An 18,427-nucleotide genomic window follows, 5' to 3' on the forward strand; every position below is an offset into this window, starting at 1 on the left:
TTGCCAATTAGAAGGCAGGTAAAATTCCTTCCAGCCCCATTAACTCCCTTGCTCGGCTTCGTCCATTTTCGTCTGCTGCCCCTTACGCCTGGAACGCTCTTCCAGAACATTTGAGAACTACAAGTTCAATCGCAGCTTTTAAAGCTCAACTAAAAACTTTTCTTTTTCCTAAAGCTTTTAAAACTTGATGTTGTGCAGACTTCTACTGTTACTTTCTACTGTTAGTTTTACCCTACCCTGTGCCTGCTTACCCTACCCTGTACCTGTTGGCATTCTCTTCCCCTCCTTATTGTTTTACTATGATTTTACTAGATTGTAAGCCTATGCGGCAGGGTCTTGCTATTTACTGTTTTACTCTGTACAGCACCATGTACATTGATGGTGCTATATAAATAAATAAATAAATAATAATAATAATAATAGAATTATAGAATAGTAGCTGCACAGGCTCCTGCCAGCTCCCTTCCTTTTCCTGCCACCAGACCAGCGAGCGCCACAATGGCAGCTCCCCGGTAAGCGGGGCAATTCGAGTTATCAAATGAGAGATACTGTAGCTGATTCATGGTACCCCTAACCCTATCCCCCCCTCTAACATAAAGGTCAATCCACAACATGTTGCAACACCTGTCCAACAGCAAAACCAGTAAGACAGATTAAAACGCATGCATGGCTCATGCATGCATGCTGACACATGGATATGTACAGGTCATTCCCGTTCCTACATGTAACTCTGTCACTCTCTCTTGCTGGGCTCTTAAACCATTCGTTATGAATGCTTTAAAAAATGGACCTCCCTTCCCCCAAAGAGAAAGGAAAACTTGACCTCACTGAAAAGAGGTCCCATGTAGCAGGCAGCAGAGGAACTACGGGGCTCTCCTCTTTCCCAGACAGAAGGAAGATAACCACTAAGGCGGTGGTATCACATTATAAACACTGGCCAAATGTTGACAGGGACGGAGTCCTAATATTCTCACCATCCCAAACTGCAACGCAGTGGAGAACTGACATAGCTTCTTTTGCAAATACTGCTGAAACAAATATTCCAAACAAATGTTAGATTTGACAAATTCACGACGTCCATTTGAGTGCTACTGTGCAGCACAGCTGTAAATTAGAAAGTTCCCAATCCAAATCACGTCTCTGATTTGGGGTTATTGTGATAACAATAATTATGTTATTATTATTTTTGTATTATTACACTATCTTATGCTGACCTGATTCACATGGCATGACAGCCTGCCACGGCATAATTTAGCTGCGAGGACTAAGGCATCAAGCCAGACACCCACAGGCACCCACTTTGCTGTGCCTTGTCATATCATGTGAACCTCGGTATCAGGGGGTAGAGTTGAGGGTTAGACAACCTTCAAATAACCCTTTGCTTGTTTTAGGGTTATTTGAGGCTTGTCTATCTCTCAAGCAGCCCCTGACATCTGGGTTTGCATGACATGCAAACATGGCACCTACGGGCACCTGGCATGATGTAACGGCTGCTGCAAGTATATTAAGCCATGGTGGGCTGTTGTAAGGATCACTGAAGTAATGTATGTGAAGTGTTTTGAATACTCGAAAGCGAAATAGAAATGCTATGAATTCTTTTTAGATAAAATATTACTTTACATTGTAAAACATTGTTACACTTTATTCGCTTCACTGTTAATTTTTATTGCTAATTGGTTATGCTGTGCGATATGACAAAGAGCTAAACACATAGTTAAAAGATACTGCAGTAGATAAGTATCATTTTTTTAAAAAAAAAATCACGAATTTTGCTTAATGATTATAAATGTAAAACAACCCAGCTGTAACTACTAGATTAATCCATTCCAATGGTTATATTGATAGTAAACAGACTGCCAGGAGGTAAATCCTAGCCTCTGTTTCCAGCAGATTAAGGCTCCTGCCCCAATGCTGTTATTCACAATTTAGATGCATTTCAGCTAAGTAAAACTTTAAAACAAATCAAATCCGTACCTTAGAAAGAATAGGTGAAAAGAAAAGTCTCAAAAGGAAGTGTGTGCATATCTTGTGGAACACAGGTGGGCAACCCATGATGCTCACCCTATGCGTCCCATGACACTCCCTGAGCACTTCCTGAACCTCACTTTGTTCAAGCACTCCCAGCTCGGTTTCCAATTTCCTTTACTTTCCTGCTAGGCTGGGAGAAAGAGAAGCCTCTTTCCTGCCACCCAACACGGAAGGAAAGTGAACCTCTAGTGGAAAAAGAATTTTCCGCTTCCTCACCCAGTACAGAAATGTGAACGGGGAAAGTGTGTGAATGAAAAGGATGTGGATGAAAAGAAAGTGTATGGATGGATGGGTGTGTGTGTGTGTGTGTGTGTGTGAGAGAGAGAGAGAGAGGGGGGGTGTTTGATGGATGAAATGTGTGTGGGGGGGAGGATGGATGGATAGATGGATCATTAATGCCACACATTACTGATATGTGACCATCCCCAACCACTTTCCTGAGGGAATGTGACCCTTGACTACAAAGGTTACCTACCAGTGTTGTAAAATAATGAACAGTGGGTTTGATGGTTCCCCCCCCCGCCTCACCCCACCCCACCCTCACATTTTCTCATCAAATTTTCTTCCCAACTTCTTGGTACCTTTGTCTGACCTGCACTGATTCCACATTGTGCTTTGATGCAGCTGACACTGGCTTCCTCTTTTTAAAACACACACACACACACACATACACACACACACACACTTTTATACTATTTTTAATAGCTTAGCCCTAGAGACATTCTGGGTGCAAGACCAGTGCAGCCACTACTCACTTCCTTATTCTCTTTTCCCCCCTTCTACATAAAGCTGCTGAAATAAAAAAAACCTGTGAGGTGCTAAACTGGACTACATTTGTCTGCAAGTGCCAGTTCTGGTACTGCAAATAGATTCCTAGGCTGAACATGTGCTCAGAGGCACTTTGTTCCACAAGTCTATGAACACCTCTCCAAGCCACTCTTTTGCACCTGGATCTCATGTTAGTGGATCTCAGGGTTCTAATGGAAACCAAAGTAGATCCTCCACAAGCATCAGCTCTGCCCAACCGTATGCTACGATAAGTGACAAAGTAAAGATGATCAAGCATGTTGCCTTTTAATCTAGATTCCAACTCTCCAGTAAGAGACCATGGTGTTTGTTTGTTTGTTTGCTTTCAAAGGATTAAACTTTAAATGTGAAGTGGATTTGGTTCTCTTCACACAAAACCTTTTACAAAAAGAGTACCTAAGCAGAAGGACAAATCACGTTATTTACAGAGTAAATATCAGAGAGAACTACCCAAAGCAAATCATATAGGAACTTACCTTACAGGAGCAAACAGAGCATCTGTCTTTCTTCAAAGTCCATACCTGGCCATTCCGTTTCAGGCCTCCTTCATGCGGGCAGTCACCAGAACAGGACGGTCCAGATGGACAGAGGCAATCAAACCCTCCTGCCAGGTTCACACAGGCTGAGTCGTTCCAACAGGTGTGAGTCCTTAAGGCACATTCATCAATATCTGCACAATACAGAAAGTTTATTGGGCTTCAGCAACTCTGATCAGTTGTCCCTTGGGAGAATTAAATAGCTACTCTAGACTGGGGTTGTAAAGGTAAAGCATGCACCATTTCTACAGCCAGATGGTATGCTTGAAGGGAAATTATTCTTTTTAAAGCTATTTTTCAAGTCAAATCATAACTGAGTAGAAAAAAGAAAAGAAAAGAAAAGAAACAGCTTTAATCACATTCCAACACATTATTATTAGAGCACTTTATGGATGCTTAATGGTTAACAGCTGATGCACCTACCAAGACTAGGGTGGCCACATACACAACAAAAACAGAGGAGATGTATCACCAAACAAGAGGTCAATAGAGGATACAGATTAGCATAAAATTTGCATATGATAGAGTATTCAAATTTAGAAATAATAAATGAAAATCCAATGCATGTCACCATGGTGGGGAACGCTGGCTACAGAGGAGAAAACTGTGCCTTCTGTTTAATCTGCTGTTCAAGTGCAAAGTGCTGATGGGCAATTTAATAACCCTGCTCTCCCTTCTTCTTGGTCTTTAAATTGGAGTTGTGCTGAGCAGTCCTTCAAACAGAGGTTTGTCCTCTGTAGATATTTTTTTTTTTTAAAAAAATAGTGAGTTGGAGTAATTATTCTTATTTACTCTTTATTCTTATTCTTACTCCAGCCATACACTATTGAACAGAACAGCAAAGTAATTTGTAAGCCTTTGCATGAGCAAAATAGAATCCATGCTAATGGCTATTGAAGAGTTTTCTCATGTTGGGGAACGAAACAGCAAAAACAAAAGCAATCAGGCATACTCTGCGGAAGAAAAGGAAATCAATTCAGTATGGGGGTTAGTGGAAAAGAAAATATGCTACTCCCAAGGTACTGTAAAACAACAACAACCAAGGACTGGGTTCGGACGACACAATAGTCAATGTCCCGGAAAGCACAGCCGCACAATGGAGCAGGAGGAGCAGAGCATGGCTCCAACTCACCGGGACAGCCCCACGTGGGCTCAGGCACACCGCCAGGTCCCGGCGGTGGCACAAAGAGGATTCTCATGGGAGCCAGCACCACTATTCGGTGGGAGGACAGAGAGGGGGGTAGGGATGGGCAGGGGATCAGCTAGTCAATGCAGTTAGTTAATAGTCAACTCATGGTTGATTATTATCATGTTGTGTGGAGTATCCCCTAAATAGTCAACCATAGAGTTGACTATTAACACATGGCTGAATACTGTGTTATCAGAATTCACCCAAGGATGAGAAAGACTACAGGGAATTTGGCATCAAGAGAGTTGCTTAAAAAACTTTATGAATCAAAGATTATATTATTCTGTCACATAAGGCTATTTCGTCTTCAGGGCCTTCCTTCCTCCAAAGTTGCACTACTCACATAGTTAAACCACTCACATGAACAATTAATGCACATATATCTGCTTGCTCTGTTGTGCATTTAATGTCTTGTGTAAATGGTTTACTTGTGTTAAGTGGTGTAACACTGGAGGAGAGAAATCCTTGAAGATCAGTTTCTGTGAGTGGAGGATGTTCTGAAATTTGAAATACCGGAGGGCTTTCTCCGATGTGGCACCCCAGTTGTGGAATGAGCTCCCCAGAGAGGTCCGCCTGGCACCTACACTGTACTCCTTTCGTCGCCAGTTGAAGACCTTTTTATTCTCTCAGTATTTTAACACTTAATTTTAACTTAAATTTAAATTTTACTGTTTTAACTCTGTATTTTAATTTTATATCAATTTTGCTGCATGGTTTTTATTCTGGTTGTGCTTTTTATATTGTATTTTGTATTCGTGCTTTTAACCTGTTGGTTGTCTTACTATGATTTTAATTTTTGTGAACTGCCCAGAGAGCTTCGGCTATTGGGCAGTATAGAAATGTAATAAATAAATAAATAATAAATAAATAAATAAATACCTGTTCATAGAAACTGATCTGTGATTTTTCGTGAGTTTCTTTCTCCAGTGTTACACAAATAGACAGTTAACTTCACAAGAGAGACAGCTAAGATAACATATGAGCCAGCCTTTACTAAAGGTGAAATGAAATACTGTGTGTAATTTCCCTGTCTGCCTGTCTATCATTTGTAAAAAGAAGACAACCCCCTAAAGTTGGAATTTGGTGAAGTTCTGGTGAAACAGAGACAGAACACACATTTTAAGGGCAGAAAGAGGAGACATTTTAACCCAACAAAATGCCACAGCAAAAAAACATTTCTAAGCCTATTTTGCACTCTTATTCAAGTGGCACAGACAAATTAGTGTGGTTCCAATTACAGAGCATTAGAGGAAGAGTACTTGCTCTTGAGACAAGAGCCACTCACTATTGTAATTCTATAACTGCAGCCCTATTTACAACTTTCCAGGCATGTTTTCTAGGCCAGTTGAGAAAAGGAACAGAGGTGAGACTATCTCTGTAGATAATGATGTCATGAAGCAGAACAGTTATTCTCAGTTCTCTCTGTACGGAAGACATTGGCCAAATTATCATGCAAAAGAAAACAAATACATTTTAACACTCTTTCATTTACTCTTTCCCCCCTGTTTTCTGGCTGAAAAAGCACAATTGCACCAACAATAGTAAGGAAAAAATAGTAAGATATGGAAGATATTTTACAGGAAGCTGCCTAGAAGACAGATTTGCAATTGACCCTCACCCCCACACCCCTGGCCAAATAGAGAAGATAAAAGAAAATAAATATCTGAAGTCGGGGACTTCAGAGGTTCAATCAGTGGAGGCTGGTGGTTCCGGTTTAGGTGGGGCTGTGAGGTTTCAGCACTTTGGATTGTTCCTTTAGAGTTCTGGCTCATTCTGACTAAAACCCAGAATGGATTCACAGCCTCAGCTAAATCGTAACCACCAGTCTCCAAGGGCTCAGCAGATTCTCTCATTTTGTGTGTGTGATTTTACCTCACTTCTTTTAGCTTAGTCTCACTGATAATCAATGAGGATCTTAACATTTCCATGTATAAATTTAAACTAAGCAAGCAAATGAAAATTACTGGTTCATTTACTCAGAGAGGTGGCAACCCTAATTAAATACCATATGAAAAAAGAGGTATGTTTCTCAGCAAATGTAAGGGCTTCCTTTGCATATATTTATTTCTAGACGGCTGCCATGCAAATGACACAATTAGACTCTCTATTTCATATATTCACTTAAAAAATGCCTTACCATATCACAGTGCAGCACAAAGATTTGCATTTTGATGATATTTAAGATATGAATGTGTACAGCAAGTATGGGCAACTTGTAGCCCTCCATAGTTTTTTGCTTACAACTGCTATCAGCCCTAGCCAGTACAGTCGGTGGTGAGGGATGATGGCTTTATAGGCCTAAGCATCCAGAAGTCAACAAGCTGTCCATCCTGGTGTACACACACACACCATTGATTAGCATATGCAATATAACATTATTGGTCACAGAATTGCTAATCAATCACTACATCCATCACTAGAATGCCATAGAATGCATCAATTATCCACACCTGGCATCAATAAAAGGGCTGACCTTTCTCTTCTGTTTCAAATGCTTCTTTAGCCATGAACTAATAATACTTTCCTATTTTCCCCCTGGGTAAAAAGAAAAAAGAAAAAGCCACTTGGGGAGCTCCATTTGGAGTTGAAAAATGGGGAAGGGGGAGAGATTAAGCAGCTCCTTTCTCCCTGCCTTTCTTCTGTTCAAAGGTACAGTCGTGTGAAAAAGAAAGTACACCCTCTTGGAATTGTATGATTTTACATATCAGAACATAATAACAATCATCTGTTCCTTAGCAGGTCTAAAAATTAGGTAAATACAACCTCAGATGAACAACAACACATGACATATTACACCATGTCATTTTATTTAACAGAAATAAAGCCAAAATGGAGAAGCCATGTGTGAAAAAGTAAGTACACCCTTACTGTTTCCATAGGAATTAAGATGCTAAGTAGCAGACAGGTGCTGCTAATCAAATGTCCATGATTAATTGATCATCAGCAAGTATGACCCCCCTCTATAAAAGTCGAAGTTTTTTCAGTTTGCTAGTCTGGAGCATTCAGGTGTGTGTTAACACAATGCCAAGGAGGAAAGACATCAGCACTGATCTTAGAGAAGCAATTGCTGCTGCCCATCAATCTGGGAAGGGTTATAAGGCCATTTCCAAACAATTTAAAGTCCATCATTCTACAGTGAGAAAGATGATTCAAAAGTGGAAAACATTCAAGACTGTTGCCAGTCTTCTCAGGAGAGGACGTCCCAGCAAAATCACCCCAAGGTCAGACCGTGCAATGCTCAGAGAAATTGCAAAAAAACCAGGAGTTACATCTCAGAATCTACAGGCCTCAGTGAGCATGTTAAATGTTAAAGTTCATGACAGTACAATTAGAAAAAGACTGAACAAGTATGGTTTGTTTGGAAGGGTTGCCAGGAGAAAGCCTCTTCTCTCTAAAAAGAATGTGGCAGCACGGCTTAGGTTTGCAAAGTTGCATCTGAACAAACCACAAGACTTCTGGAACGAAGTCCTCTGGACAGACAAGATGTCTGGACAGATAAGACGTGGAGAAGTTTGGCCATAATGCACAGCACCACGTTTGGTGAAAACCAAACACAGCATATCAGCACAAACACCTCATACCAACTGTCAAGCACGGTGGTGGAGGGATGATGATTTGGGCTTGTTTTGCAGCCACAGGACCTGGGAACCTTGCAGTCATTGAGTCGACCATGAACTCCTCTGTATACCAAAGTATTCTAGAGTCAAACGTGAGGCCATCTGTCCAACAGCTAAAGCTTGGCCGCAATTGGGTCATGCAACAGGACAATGATCCCAAGCACACCAGCAAATCTACAACAGAATGGCTGAAAAAGAAAAGAATCAAGGTGTTGCAATGGCCCAGTCAAAGTCCAGACCACAACCCGACTGAAATGCTGTGGCGGAACCTTAAGAGAGCTGTGCATAAACAAATGCCCTCAAACCTCAATGAACTGTAAAGAAGTGTGGGCCAAAATTCCTCCACAATGATGTGAGAGACTGATAAAGTCATACAGAAAATGATTACTTCAAGTTATTGCTGCTAAAGGTGGTTCTACAAGCTATTGTGTATAAGGTGTACTTACTTTTTCACACATGGTTTCTCCATTTTGGCTTTATTTCTGTTAAATCATGACACAGTGTAATATGTCATGTGTTGTTCATCTGAGGTTGTATTTACCTAATTTTTAGACCTGCTAAGGAACAGATGATTGTTATGTCCTGATATGTAAAATCATACAATTCCAAGAGGGTGTACTTTCTTTTTCACACATGGTGCTTTGGGTTTAAAAGCACACTCATATGCCACAAAACTCTGCTTAATGTGTAGTTTGAGCCTTAGTTTCCAATAACGTTCCCATTAGTTCTTGGGAAGACCTCCCTGGAAATCTTTTAAAGGTATGTCAATGTGCACATTCTTTAACTCCATTACCTTTCTCTCAATTTTACATTTAATAAAGCATGCAACTTGAGAAAAGCACAATAGGTAATGAAAAGGCAGCCCGGTGCCTTGAAATCCAATCCAATGTCATACTATGTTTCAGGTGGAAGGGAACTATGAAAAGGAAAATTATGTAATAGTAATTAAATTAAGGCCATGAATAAATTGATAGAGAATTAATGGCATTAAAGGGAAAAGGCACATTTCTTGCCTTTAAATCTCTTGTTGTCACTTATCTTTCCAGTAGTCCCTCCACTTGTACCTTAGGCTAAAAACATTAGTTAAAAATGACACCAAAACTCTTCTTCGGTGTTTTTGAATTCATAAAACGTAAACAATGTTTTCTCTCAACTTAGTTAAGGCGTCACTTTTTACCATGGATATCATATGCAACTGGTTTAAAGTATAGATTAGAGGAGTAGATTTCACAGTTCAAAACTAAAAGGATTTCACAAATGAGTATATTGCCTACAAACTTCCATGTAATTGCTTTACTTGCGACGCAGACTCTAATTCTACTTCCGTGCAATTTAACAGATTTATGAGAAGCCAGATGTTAGCAATTATGGAAACCAACATTATTCATATTCTCAGTACAACAGACCTGTTTGCACTGCAAAACCCAACCTAATCTATTATACATATATCCAAAGGAGAAGAGGCATCCTATTTACATACCCCCAAATACTTCCTGCTGAGAGCCATAAACAGCATTTTCCACTGAGGAGTGCCAAAATCAGCAAAGCAGTCAAATGAACAAATAATCTATAAAGCAAAACCCATGCACCTTGTTGGGACTCTCTTTAGCTACTTATCACCCTTAATGCAAATTACAATTCATTATTTTACTGCTTTATTTATGCTTTATTTATCCATTAGTTAAGTATAAGGTTCAAATATGGCATCAATTCAGGTTCATCTTGTAATAAAACTACAAAAGATGGCAAATACATTAAACTTGGAATTCTACATCTACATGGATTACCAGTTAGCCTAATGGCACAATTTAAGCTACGCCTTTTGACCTAAAAACTCCAAAAATGGCCTTTACATAGGAATGTATAAGTAATTTGTTTCAGATTGTATTTTATCAGGATTAATTCAGTTCACCCCTTCCGCATCAAACATGAAGGCAGACTCGATTTGTGGTCAAAATTTGTACATGCCCAATCTTGCAGTGCAATTTTAAAAAAAACACATTGGAGTTTGACAGCATGTACACATATTTAAAAAGTGCATGAAAAATGTGCATATTTGAAAAATGTCCACAAATATGTTTAATCCATGGGAGAAGAATGCACACATTTGTTGCGTGCATTTGGAAAAATACACACAAAAAATTGCATATATTTTTATGAAGAAGGATAAAAAATAAAGCTCAACATGGCTTATACCTGCAACAAGTGCAAGCTGGTGGCACTTTTGGAAGAAAAAGTGAGAGGACTTGAGCGGCGAGTGTCCACCCTCCAAGGAATAAGAGAAGTTGAGGAGTTCTTAGACCGAACGGTGGAACTGCAACAGCAACAAGAAGCACATGAGATTGAAGAACAACAGCCAGCTGAAGCAGAAGTGGAGTATGCTGAGGGGAGGAAAGCCAATGAAGAGGAAACTCCCTGGAAAAGAGTGACAGTTAGGAGCAGAAGAATTAGAAGGCATTCTGCACCGGTGGAACCATTAGAGTTAAGCAACCGCTTTCAGCTTCTGGAGAATGAGACTGAAGGACAGTTTGCAGAGGAAGAAGTACAGGAGAAACCATGCAACAGTGACCAAGAGGCAGAAGGTAGGTCAACCAAGAAGAAGAGAAGAGTAGTCATTGTGGGAGACTCCCTGCTGCGTGGGATTGAAACCCAAGTATGTCGTGAAGACCCATGGACTCGCCAGGTGTGCTGTCTCCCTGGAGCACAGATTAGAGATGTGACTGAAGAGTTACCAAAGCTCATAAAGCCCATGGACGCATACCCCTTTCTTCTCATCCATGTGGGAACAAATGATGTCGCCAAGCAGAGCTATGAAGAAATCATTTCAGACTTTGAAGTTCTGGGAAGGAAACTGAAGAACTTTGGGGCCCAGGTAGTTTTCTCATCCATCTTCCCGGTTCTTGGAAGAGGATTAAAAAGGGAAAGAAAAATACTCCGGATGAACGACTGGCTACGAAGGTGGTGCTGTCGTGAGAGTTTTGGATTCTGGGACCACGGGCTATGCTACTTGGAACATGGACAGCTGGCAAGGGATGGGTTGCACCTCACAAGGGCTGGAAAGAATGTGTTCGGCCACAGCATGAAGAACTTGATCAGGAGGGCTTTAAACTGAATCTTACGGGGGTGGGAGACGTAAATTTCGAGGCAACAATGGATGAAGGCCAATGCACCACAGTACAGAGAACAGCTCCAACAGTGTCCCAAAATAGTGTCTGCAACAAGGTAGGAACAAAACCAGACTATAAAACACATGGTCTTCAATGTCTATATACTAATGCCCAGAGCATGGGAAACAAACAGAACGAACTTGAATTCTTATTACATGAAGGCAAATACGACTTGATAGGTATCACTGAAACTTGGTGGGATGACTCCCATGACTGAAATATAGCAATTGAAGGATATAACTTGTTCAAAAAGAACAGAAGAAATAGAAAGGGAGGTGGAGTTGCACTATATGTTAAAAATACCCATCCCTGCACAGAAATACAGACGGATGAGACTGGGAGCCCCATCGAGAGCATCTGGATTAAAATAAATGGGGCTAGGAATAAAAAAAATATGATAATCGGAGTCTACTACCGACCACCCAATCAAGGAGAAGACGAGGATGAAACTTTTGAGAAACAAATTGCCAGTGTTTCAAGGAAGTGTGATGTAGTAGTGATGGGGGACTTCAATTACCCTGGTATCTGTTGGGAGACCATTACTGCCAAAAGCGTCCCTTCCAAGAAATTCCTGACATGTATGGGTGATAACTTTCTCCTACAGAAAGTGGTGGAAGGAACTAGAGGATCGGCAATCCTTGACTTGTTATTGACCAATAGGGATGACTTAGTGGATAAAGTGGCAGTTATGGGAACTCTGGGGGAAAGTGACCATGTCATACTTGAATTCTTGATTATGAAGGAGACAAAAGTCGAGCGTAGCCATACACGTACTCTGGACTTTAGGAAAGCTGATTTTAATAAACTCAGAACTATGATAAGTAAGGTCCCGTGGCAAGTGAGCCTAATGAGAAAAGGAGTGCTGGATGGGTGGGAGTATTTAAAAAATGAAATTTTAAAGGCACAGTTACAAACAATTCCAACAAGGAGAAAAGATAGAAGACAACAGAGGAAACCAATGTGGCTCCACAAAAAGCTTAGAGATGACCTGAAAACAAAAAGGGATACATATAGGAAGTGGAAGGAAGGCCAGGCTACAAAAGAAGAGTACAGACAAGTGGCGCAGAAGTGCTGAAATGGCGTCAGGAAGGCTAAAGCTGTGAATGAGCTGAGATTAGCGAGGGATGCTAAAAACAATAAAAAGGCTTTCTTCAGATACGTGAGTAGTAAAAGGCAGAGGAAAGAAATGGTGGTTCAACTGCTTAATGAGGATGGTAAATTGATAACAGACGACAAAGAAAAGGCTGAAGTGCTCAATTCCTACTTTGCCTCAGTCTTCTCCCAAAAGTGGGTCTATGACCCTCCTGGAAAAAGTGAAGCAGAAGTTGAGGGGGCAGGATTGCAGTTTGAGATTGATAAACAAATGGTCAAAGAACACCTAATTTCCTTGAATGAGTTTAAATCTCCAGGGCCCAATGAACTGCATCCTAGAGTAATGAAGGAGCTAGCAGAAGAACTCTCAGAACCTTTGTCTATTCTCTTTGCAAAATCATGGAAGACGGGTGAGGTGCCGGATGACTGGAGGAGGGCTAACGTTGTCCCTATCTTCAAAAAGGGCAAAAAGGAGGAACCTGGGAACTACAGACCAGTCAGTCTGACATCCATCCCTGGGAAAATTCTGGAGCAGATTATAAAGAAGTCAATCTGTAAACACCTTGAAATCAATGAAGTGATTACTAGAAGCCAACATGGATTTGTCAGGAACAAATCCTGTCAGACTAATTTGATCTTATTTTTTGATAGGATAACCTCCCTTGTGGACTGTGGGAATGCTGTGGACATCATATATCTTGACTTCAGCAAAGATTTTTCAGCACTCTTCAAATACTTAAAAGGTTGTCACACAGAGGAGGGCCAGGATCTCTTCTCGATCCTCCCAGAGTGCAGGACATGGAATAACGGGCTCAAGTTAAAGGAAGCCAGATTCTGGCTAGACATCAGGAAAAACTTCCTGACTGTTAGAGCAGTGTGATGGTGGAATCAGTTACCTAGGGAAGTTGTGGGCTCTCCCACACTAGAGGCATTCAAGAGGCAGCTGGACAACCATCTGTCAGGGATGCTTTAGGGTGGATCCCTGCATTGAGCAGGGGGTTGGACTAGATGGCCTTGTAGGACCCTTCCAACTCTACTATTCTATGATAAAGGTTGGTGTAGTGTGGTGTAGTGGCTAGAGTGTCAGACTGGGAGTCGGAAGATCTGGGTTCTAGTCCCCACTCATCCATGGAAACCCACTGGGTGACTTTGGGCCAGTCACAGACTCTCAGCCAAATCCACCTCACAGGGTTGTTGTGAGGATAAAGTGGAGAGGAGGAGGATTATGTCCACTGCCTTGGGTTCCTTGGAGGAAAAAAGGCGGGATATAAATGCAATAATGAATAAATAAATAAATAAATCTGATACGGACTCAAGCTGGAACAAGTTTTGAGATGGAATCTGGAGAACTTTGGCAAGCTTGAGGTTTGCTGATTCACACATCCCTACCTAGGTAGGACTATCTGAGGGAATGTCTTCTCTCCTAAGAGCCCCTTCCCTTTTCCTTATAAGTGTTTACTGAGAACCTGCTTTAAGTTCCCTTCATACAAGAGATAAAATCAGGGCTAGGAAATGGATGAAAGAGCATCCCTCTGATCCCCTCGGGAGGACCTGATAATGTACCACCACCTTGCAAGTAATATAAGGGTATGAGAGAAAATGCAAAATATAAGGGGATGAGAGAAATTTGCTTTGTGGCAGGAAGAAATACATCTCACTAGCTAAACAGACCTTTACCCTGCCTGTCCAGCTGCTGAGGTGGAAATGATGGTTTTGAGCACGCTCAGAACCATCATCTTCTGCCAGAAACATGTAGTATAGTTGCGCCTGTCAGGAAATGCTGATCTGAGCATTCTGAAATGGACTCTGTCCCAGTGCCATTCCCCATCCCTACCTGCTTTGCAAAGGCAAACCTTTTTTTTTCCTTGAAAAGCAGGGAGCTGACACAGCGGAGAGTGTTTGCATTGGTGAGACATTGCAAGGATCACCCCAAACATAGATCTGGATGTTTTTGAAGTGGTTCGCAAGCATTTGTTGTTGTTGTTTTAACACTCCCCCCGCCCGACTGCACAACTGTCAAGACGTTCAGCTACCCCCTCTCCCTAATCAGTTTAAGAGAGTAGTAAAAACTTTCCCAGCATTTGGTTCTTTCTTATGACATTTTCATATATGAGACTGTTTTAACTAAATTGCTTTGTGATGAGAATTTCAATCCTCCATCCAGAATGTTCATTCAAACTACAAATATGTTTTCATCTCAAGTGCATAAACTCTGTTAGAGAAATTATTGCTGGAGCTGAATTTTGGCTGTTTTTAATAACGCTTCAATATTTGTTTTATCCTGCTCTTTTTAAATGTATTTTATTTCATTATATAGTATTATATGCTGCCTTAAAGCTAACTTTGAAAATCAGATTATAAATTTTAACAATTAAAATAACTTCCCTGGAAAACCTCTACCAGCACTTTTTAACTTATTGTATTTTTTAAAAAACTAGAACAAATGGGCTGCATTCTCCAAGAAAAGGTGCAACTGGTGCACCAGTTGAAGCTGGGCAAGGCTCTCCTGGCCACAGCAGCCACCTGACTTTCCAAGAGCAATGCTGGATCCAAAAGCACCCCCAAACTGAGACTGTGATCCTCCAGAGGGAGTGCAACCTCTTCCAGAACAGGCTGTGAACCCGCAATCCTAGAGTAGTTTGTCTACTGACCAACAGTACCAAAGTCTTGTCTGGATTAAGCTTCATCTTGTTCAACCACATCCAATCCATCACTATATCCAGACGATAGTGTAGACTTCCACAACCGCCTTGGTACCAGTTGACAACAAGACATACAGTTGGGTATCATCAGTATAGTTACAAGACTCATCCCCAAAACTCTGGATGATCTCTCCCAATGACTTGATGCAGATGTTAAAAAGCATAGGGGATAAAATAGAGCCTTGAGGAACCCCATAGGGCAGTGGTCATGTGCCGAGCAATAGTCCCTCAGCAACACCTTCTGGTTGTGCTCAGTTAAATAAGATCAGAACCACTGTAAAATAATGCCTCCAAGTCCCATGCTGGCAAAACACTCCAAAAGAATATCATGGTCAATGGTACTGAATGCCACTGAGAAGTGCAGCAGAACCAACCGGGACACACTCCCCCTGCCTACTTTCCAGCATAAGTCATCCACCAAGGTGTCCCAAAACCTGGCCTGAATTTAGATCAGAAAGGATGCAATAATCACCCACAAAAGCTGAGTCACAACCATTTGTTCTAGGACCTTCCTCCGAAAAGGAATGCTGGAGACTGACTGATAGTGTTGTAGGGTAGGCATAGCCAATGATTCACACACACACACATGCACACACAAACACACACACACACACGTACGTTCTTACTACAACTTCCTTTAAAGGAACTGTGACACAGCCTTCACCAAAAGAAGCATTTATCTCCACCACCCAGCTGGCCAGTCTCCTTTTGGCAACTTTTATTGACCAGGATGGACAAGAGTCCAACGAACAAGTGCTTGGCCTCACTCTTTCAAGTAAATTCTTCACCTCCTCAAGTTGAATGAGGTGAAACATGTCCATCAACATGTGGCATGCAGCTGCCTCAATTGCCACCCTAGAGGTGCTCTCAACGTAGAATCCAAGTCAGAACAGATGTGAGAAATTTCATCAGCAAAGCGTTTTGCAAACTTGTCACAGTGGGTTGCTGAGAATCCCACACACTGAGAGTAGGGACAGGAAAAGCACAGACTCTTTTAAAGTAACTGAAGAATTCTTCAAATTCATAACAAAGTAAAAGACGACAGAGAAACAGGCATGATGTTAATTGCACTTGCAATTAGAAAAATTGATATACCCATATCTTGTGTAAACTGCACATATTTTTCTCCTCTTCTTGGCATGAATCTTAAATAAATGTATTCATGAGCAAAGCTCAAGTGAAATCACCTGAACAAGAAAAGTGTGTTCAGTATCACAATGGATAATTTCTACTGACACGTAGCTTGATTAAAGATTGTATCCAGGACTTGATGTCCAAGACTAAGATGAAAAGTAGTGAAACACTTCTGATTTTCATATAATTTGCATCCCTATTCAGCCAACAGTTCTCACTTGTCAAAAATGCAAATTCCCCTAAGAAAATTGAAACTCAGAATTTTTTTTTTTAGCTCAGCTATAGTTGAGATTACTGACAACACAATCATATGCATGTCTACTCAGACATTAGTGAAGCATACTCCAAGGTAAATGAATATAAGATTGCAGCCATTATCACATGGTACAAGTGGAGCATTTGTGTACTAGCTACATGATCCTGGCAAGCTCATGTGATTCTGTCACTGCTTTTTTGTTCCAGAATCCTAGGCATAACCTGATGTACCTAGCAGAGAATAATCCAATCAAGTCTTCAGTCTCCATCATGAGACTGAGGCCATAGCTAGACCTAAGGTTTATCCCTGGATCGTCCAGGGATCAAACCTGTTCATCTAGGTGACACACAGGGGATCCAGTGCTCAGGCAGGGGCGAACCCTGGATGATCCCAGGATAAACCTTAGGTCTAGCTGTGGCCTGAGTCGAGATGCAGATCTCATGGCTACAGCATCAAGCCTATTCCTCCCCAAGCACGTCCGCACGCTCACACACACACGCTTCTTCCTGCTTTGCATAAAGTCCTGATAAAAAGTTCTGGAAAGTTGAAAGCTTGCTCAGAATTTTAGTGACATTTTAGTTGGTTTAATCAAGGTACTGCCCAACCATTGATTTTAAAATATTACTTGAGTGATGTGGGATCCAGCCACGAGAAACCGCCTGTTATATCTGTGGCAAAATGGACAGCAGCTATTCATTTGGATTCAGGTAGGGCACTGCACTGACCCCATCACCTGCCAACTACCTCCTGTAAGTTCACATGATGCCACAGCTCAAGAGTTTCTGTTTATTCTGCACCTCTGAGAATGCAGACACAATGTCACCAAGTCGTTTTAAAGACACACATGCTCTGGTAACCTCTTGCCTGGATTACTGCAACGTGTTATATGCAGTTGACTTTGAAAATGATCTGAAAACTTCAGCTGGGGGGAATCCGCACGTAGTTCTCAGGGCGCTTCCATCCGCCCCCAGTGCACTCCGAAAACGAGTGTGTAACTTGCCTGTAAAAGAGCCGGGGAAGAAGCGTCCTTGCCGGCGCCGGCGCCACCCAACTCCCTCCTCACCGGCTGGGATGGAGAGCCTTCTTCCCTCAAGCTCTCCGTCCCAGCCGGCAAGGAGGGAGTTGGGTGGCGGCACCGGCGCCGGCAAGGACGCTTCTTCCCCGGCTCTTTTACAGGCAAGTTACACGCTCGTTTTCGGGGTGCACTGGGGGCGGATGGAAGCGCCCTGAGAACTACGTGCGGATTCCCCCTAGGTCCAAAATAGGGCAGTCAGAAGGTTAATGGGGTCTGGCCAACATGATCATATTATGCCAGTACTTTTCCATCTGCACTGGCTGCCAGTCCATTTATGGGCATGATTCAAAGTGCTGGTGTTAACATCCAAACCCTAACAGCCTGGGGCCAAGTTACCTGAAGGATGATCTCCTTCTATATATACCTGCCTGGACCCTAAGATCTTTTCAGAGTTCCTTCTCTGGGAGCACCCACCAAAGACAGTGAGGTAGATTGTTACTAAGAATAGGTCCCTTTCTGTTATGACATTCTGGTTGTGGAATGAGTTTCCCAAAGAGGCTTGCCTGGTGCCTACGTTGTTCTCTTTCTGGCACTGCGTATTTTATGGTTTAATTGTTATGAACTGCTCAGATACATAAAGTTTTATGTCACAGAACTCACTGTTTAGCACTCCTTTAGTAGAGGTTGTTAAATACCATGTAAAGAGGGTGAGTGACAAGGTGGGTTGTACTGCCTGCCCAGCTGAACTGAGGCCAAGGTATGTGGGACAAAGCCATAAATAGGCCTCTCTCAAAGGCCCCATTCAGAAGACACTTTAAACCATAACTTTAACCACAGTACTTAAGCCGGAAAACTGGGCTGTGTTCAGAAGACACATTAAACCA

At 41.7% G+C, this 18,427-nt stretch overlaps 1 protein-coding gene across 2 annotated transcripts in view; it reads right to left on the reverse strand.

Annotated features, from left to right (window-relative positions):
- NELL1 (neural EGFL like 1) overlaps positions 1 to 18,427 on the reverse strand; it is a 564,084-nt gene that overhangs the window by 23,763 nt on the left and 521,894 nt on the right. For both annotated transcript variants that reach the window (XM_063117360.1, XM_063117359.1), the window contains one exon: positions 3,312 to 3,505. In XM_063117360.1, coding sequence (XP_062973430.1) covers positions 3,312 to 3,505 — 194 coding nt within the window. The remainder of the gene's footprint in view (positions 1 to 3,311; positions 3,506 to 18,427) is intronic.

Source organism: Elgaria multicarinata, chromosome 2 (genome assembly GCF_023053635.1).
Source record: "Elgaria multicarinata webbii isolate HBS135686 ecotype San Diego chromosome 2, rElgMul1.1.pri, whole genome shotgun sequence".
Classification (NCBI taxonomy): Eukaryota; Metazoa; Chordata; class Lepidosauria; order Squamata; family Anguidae; genus Elgaria; species Elgaria multicarinata.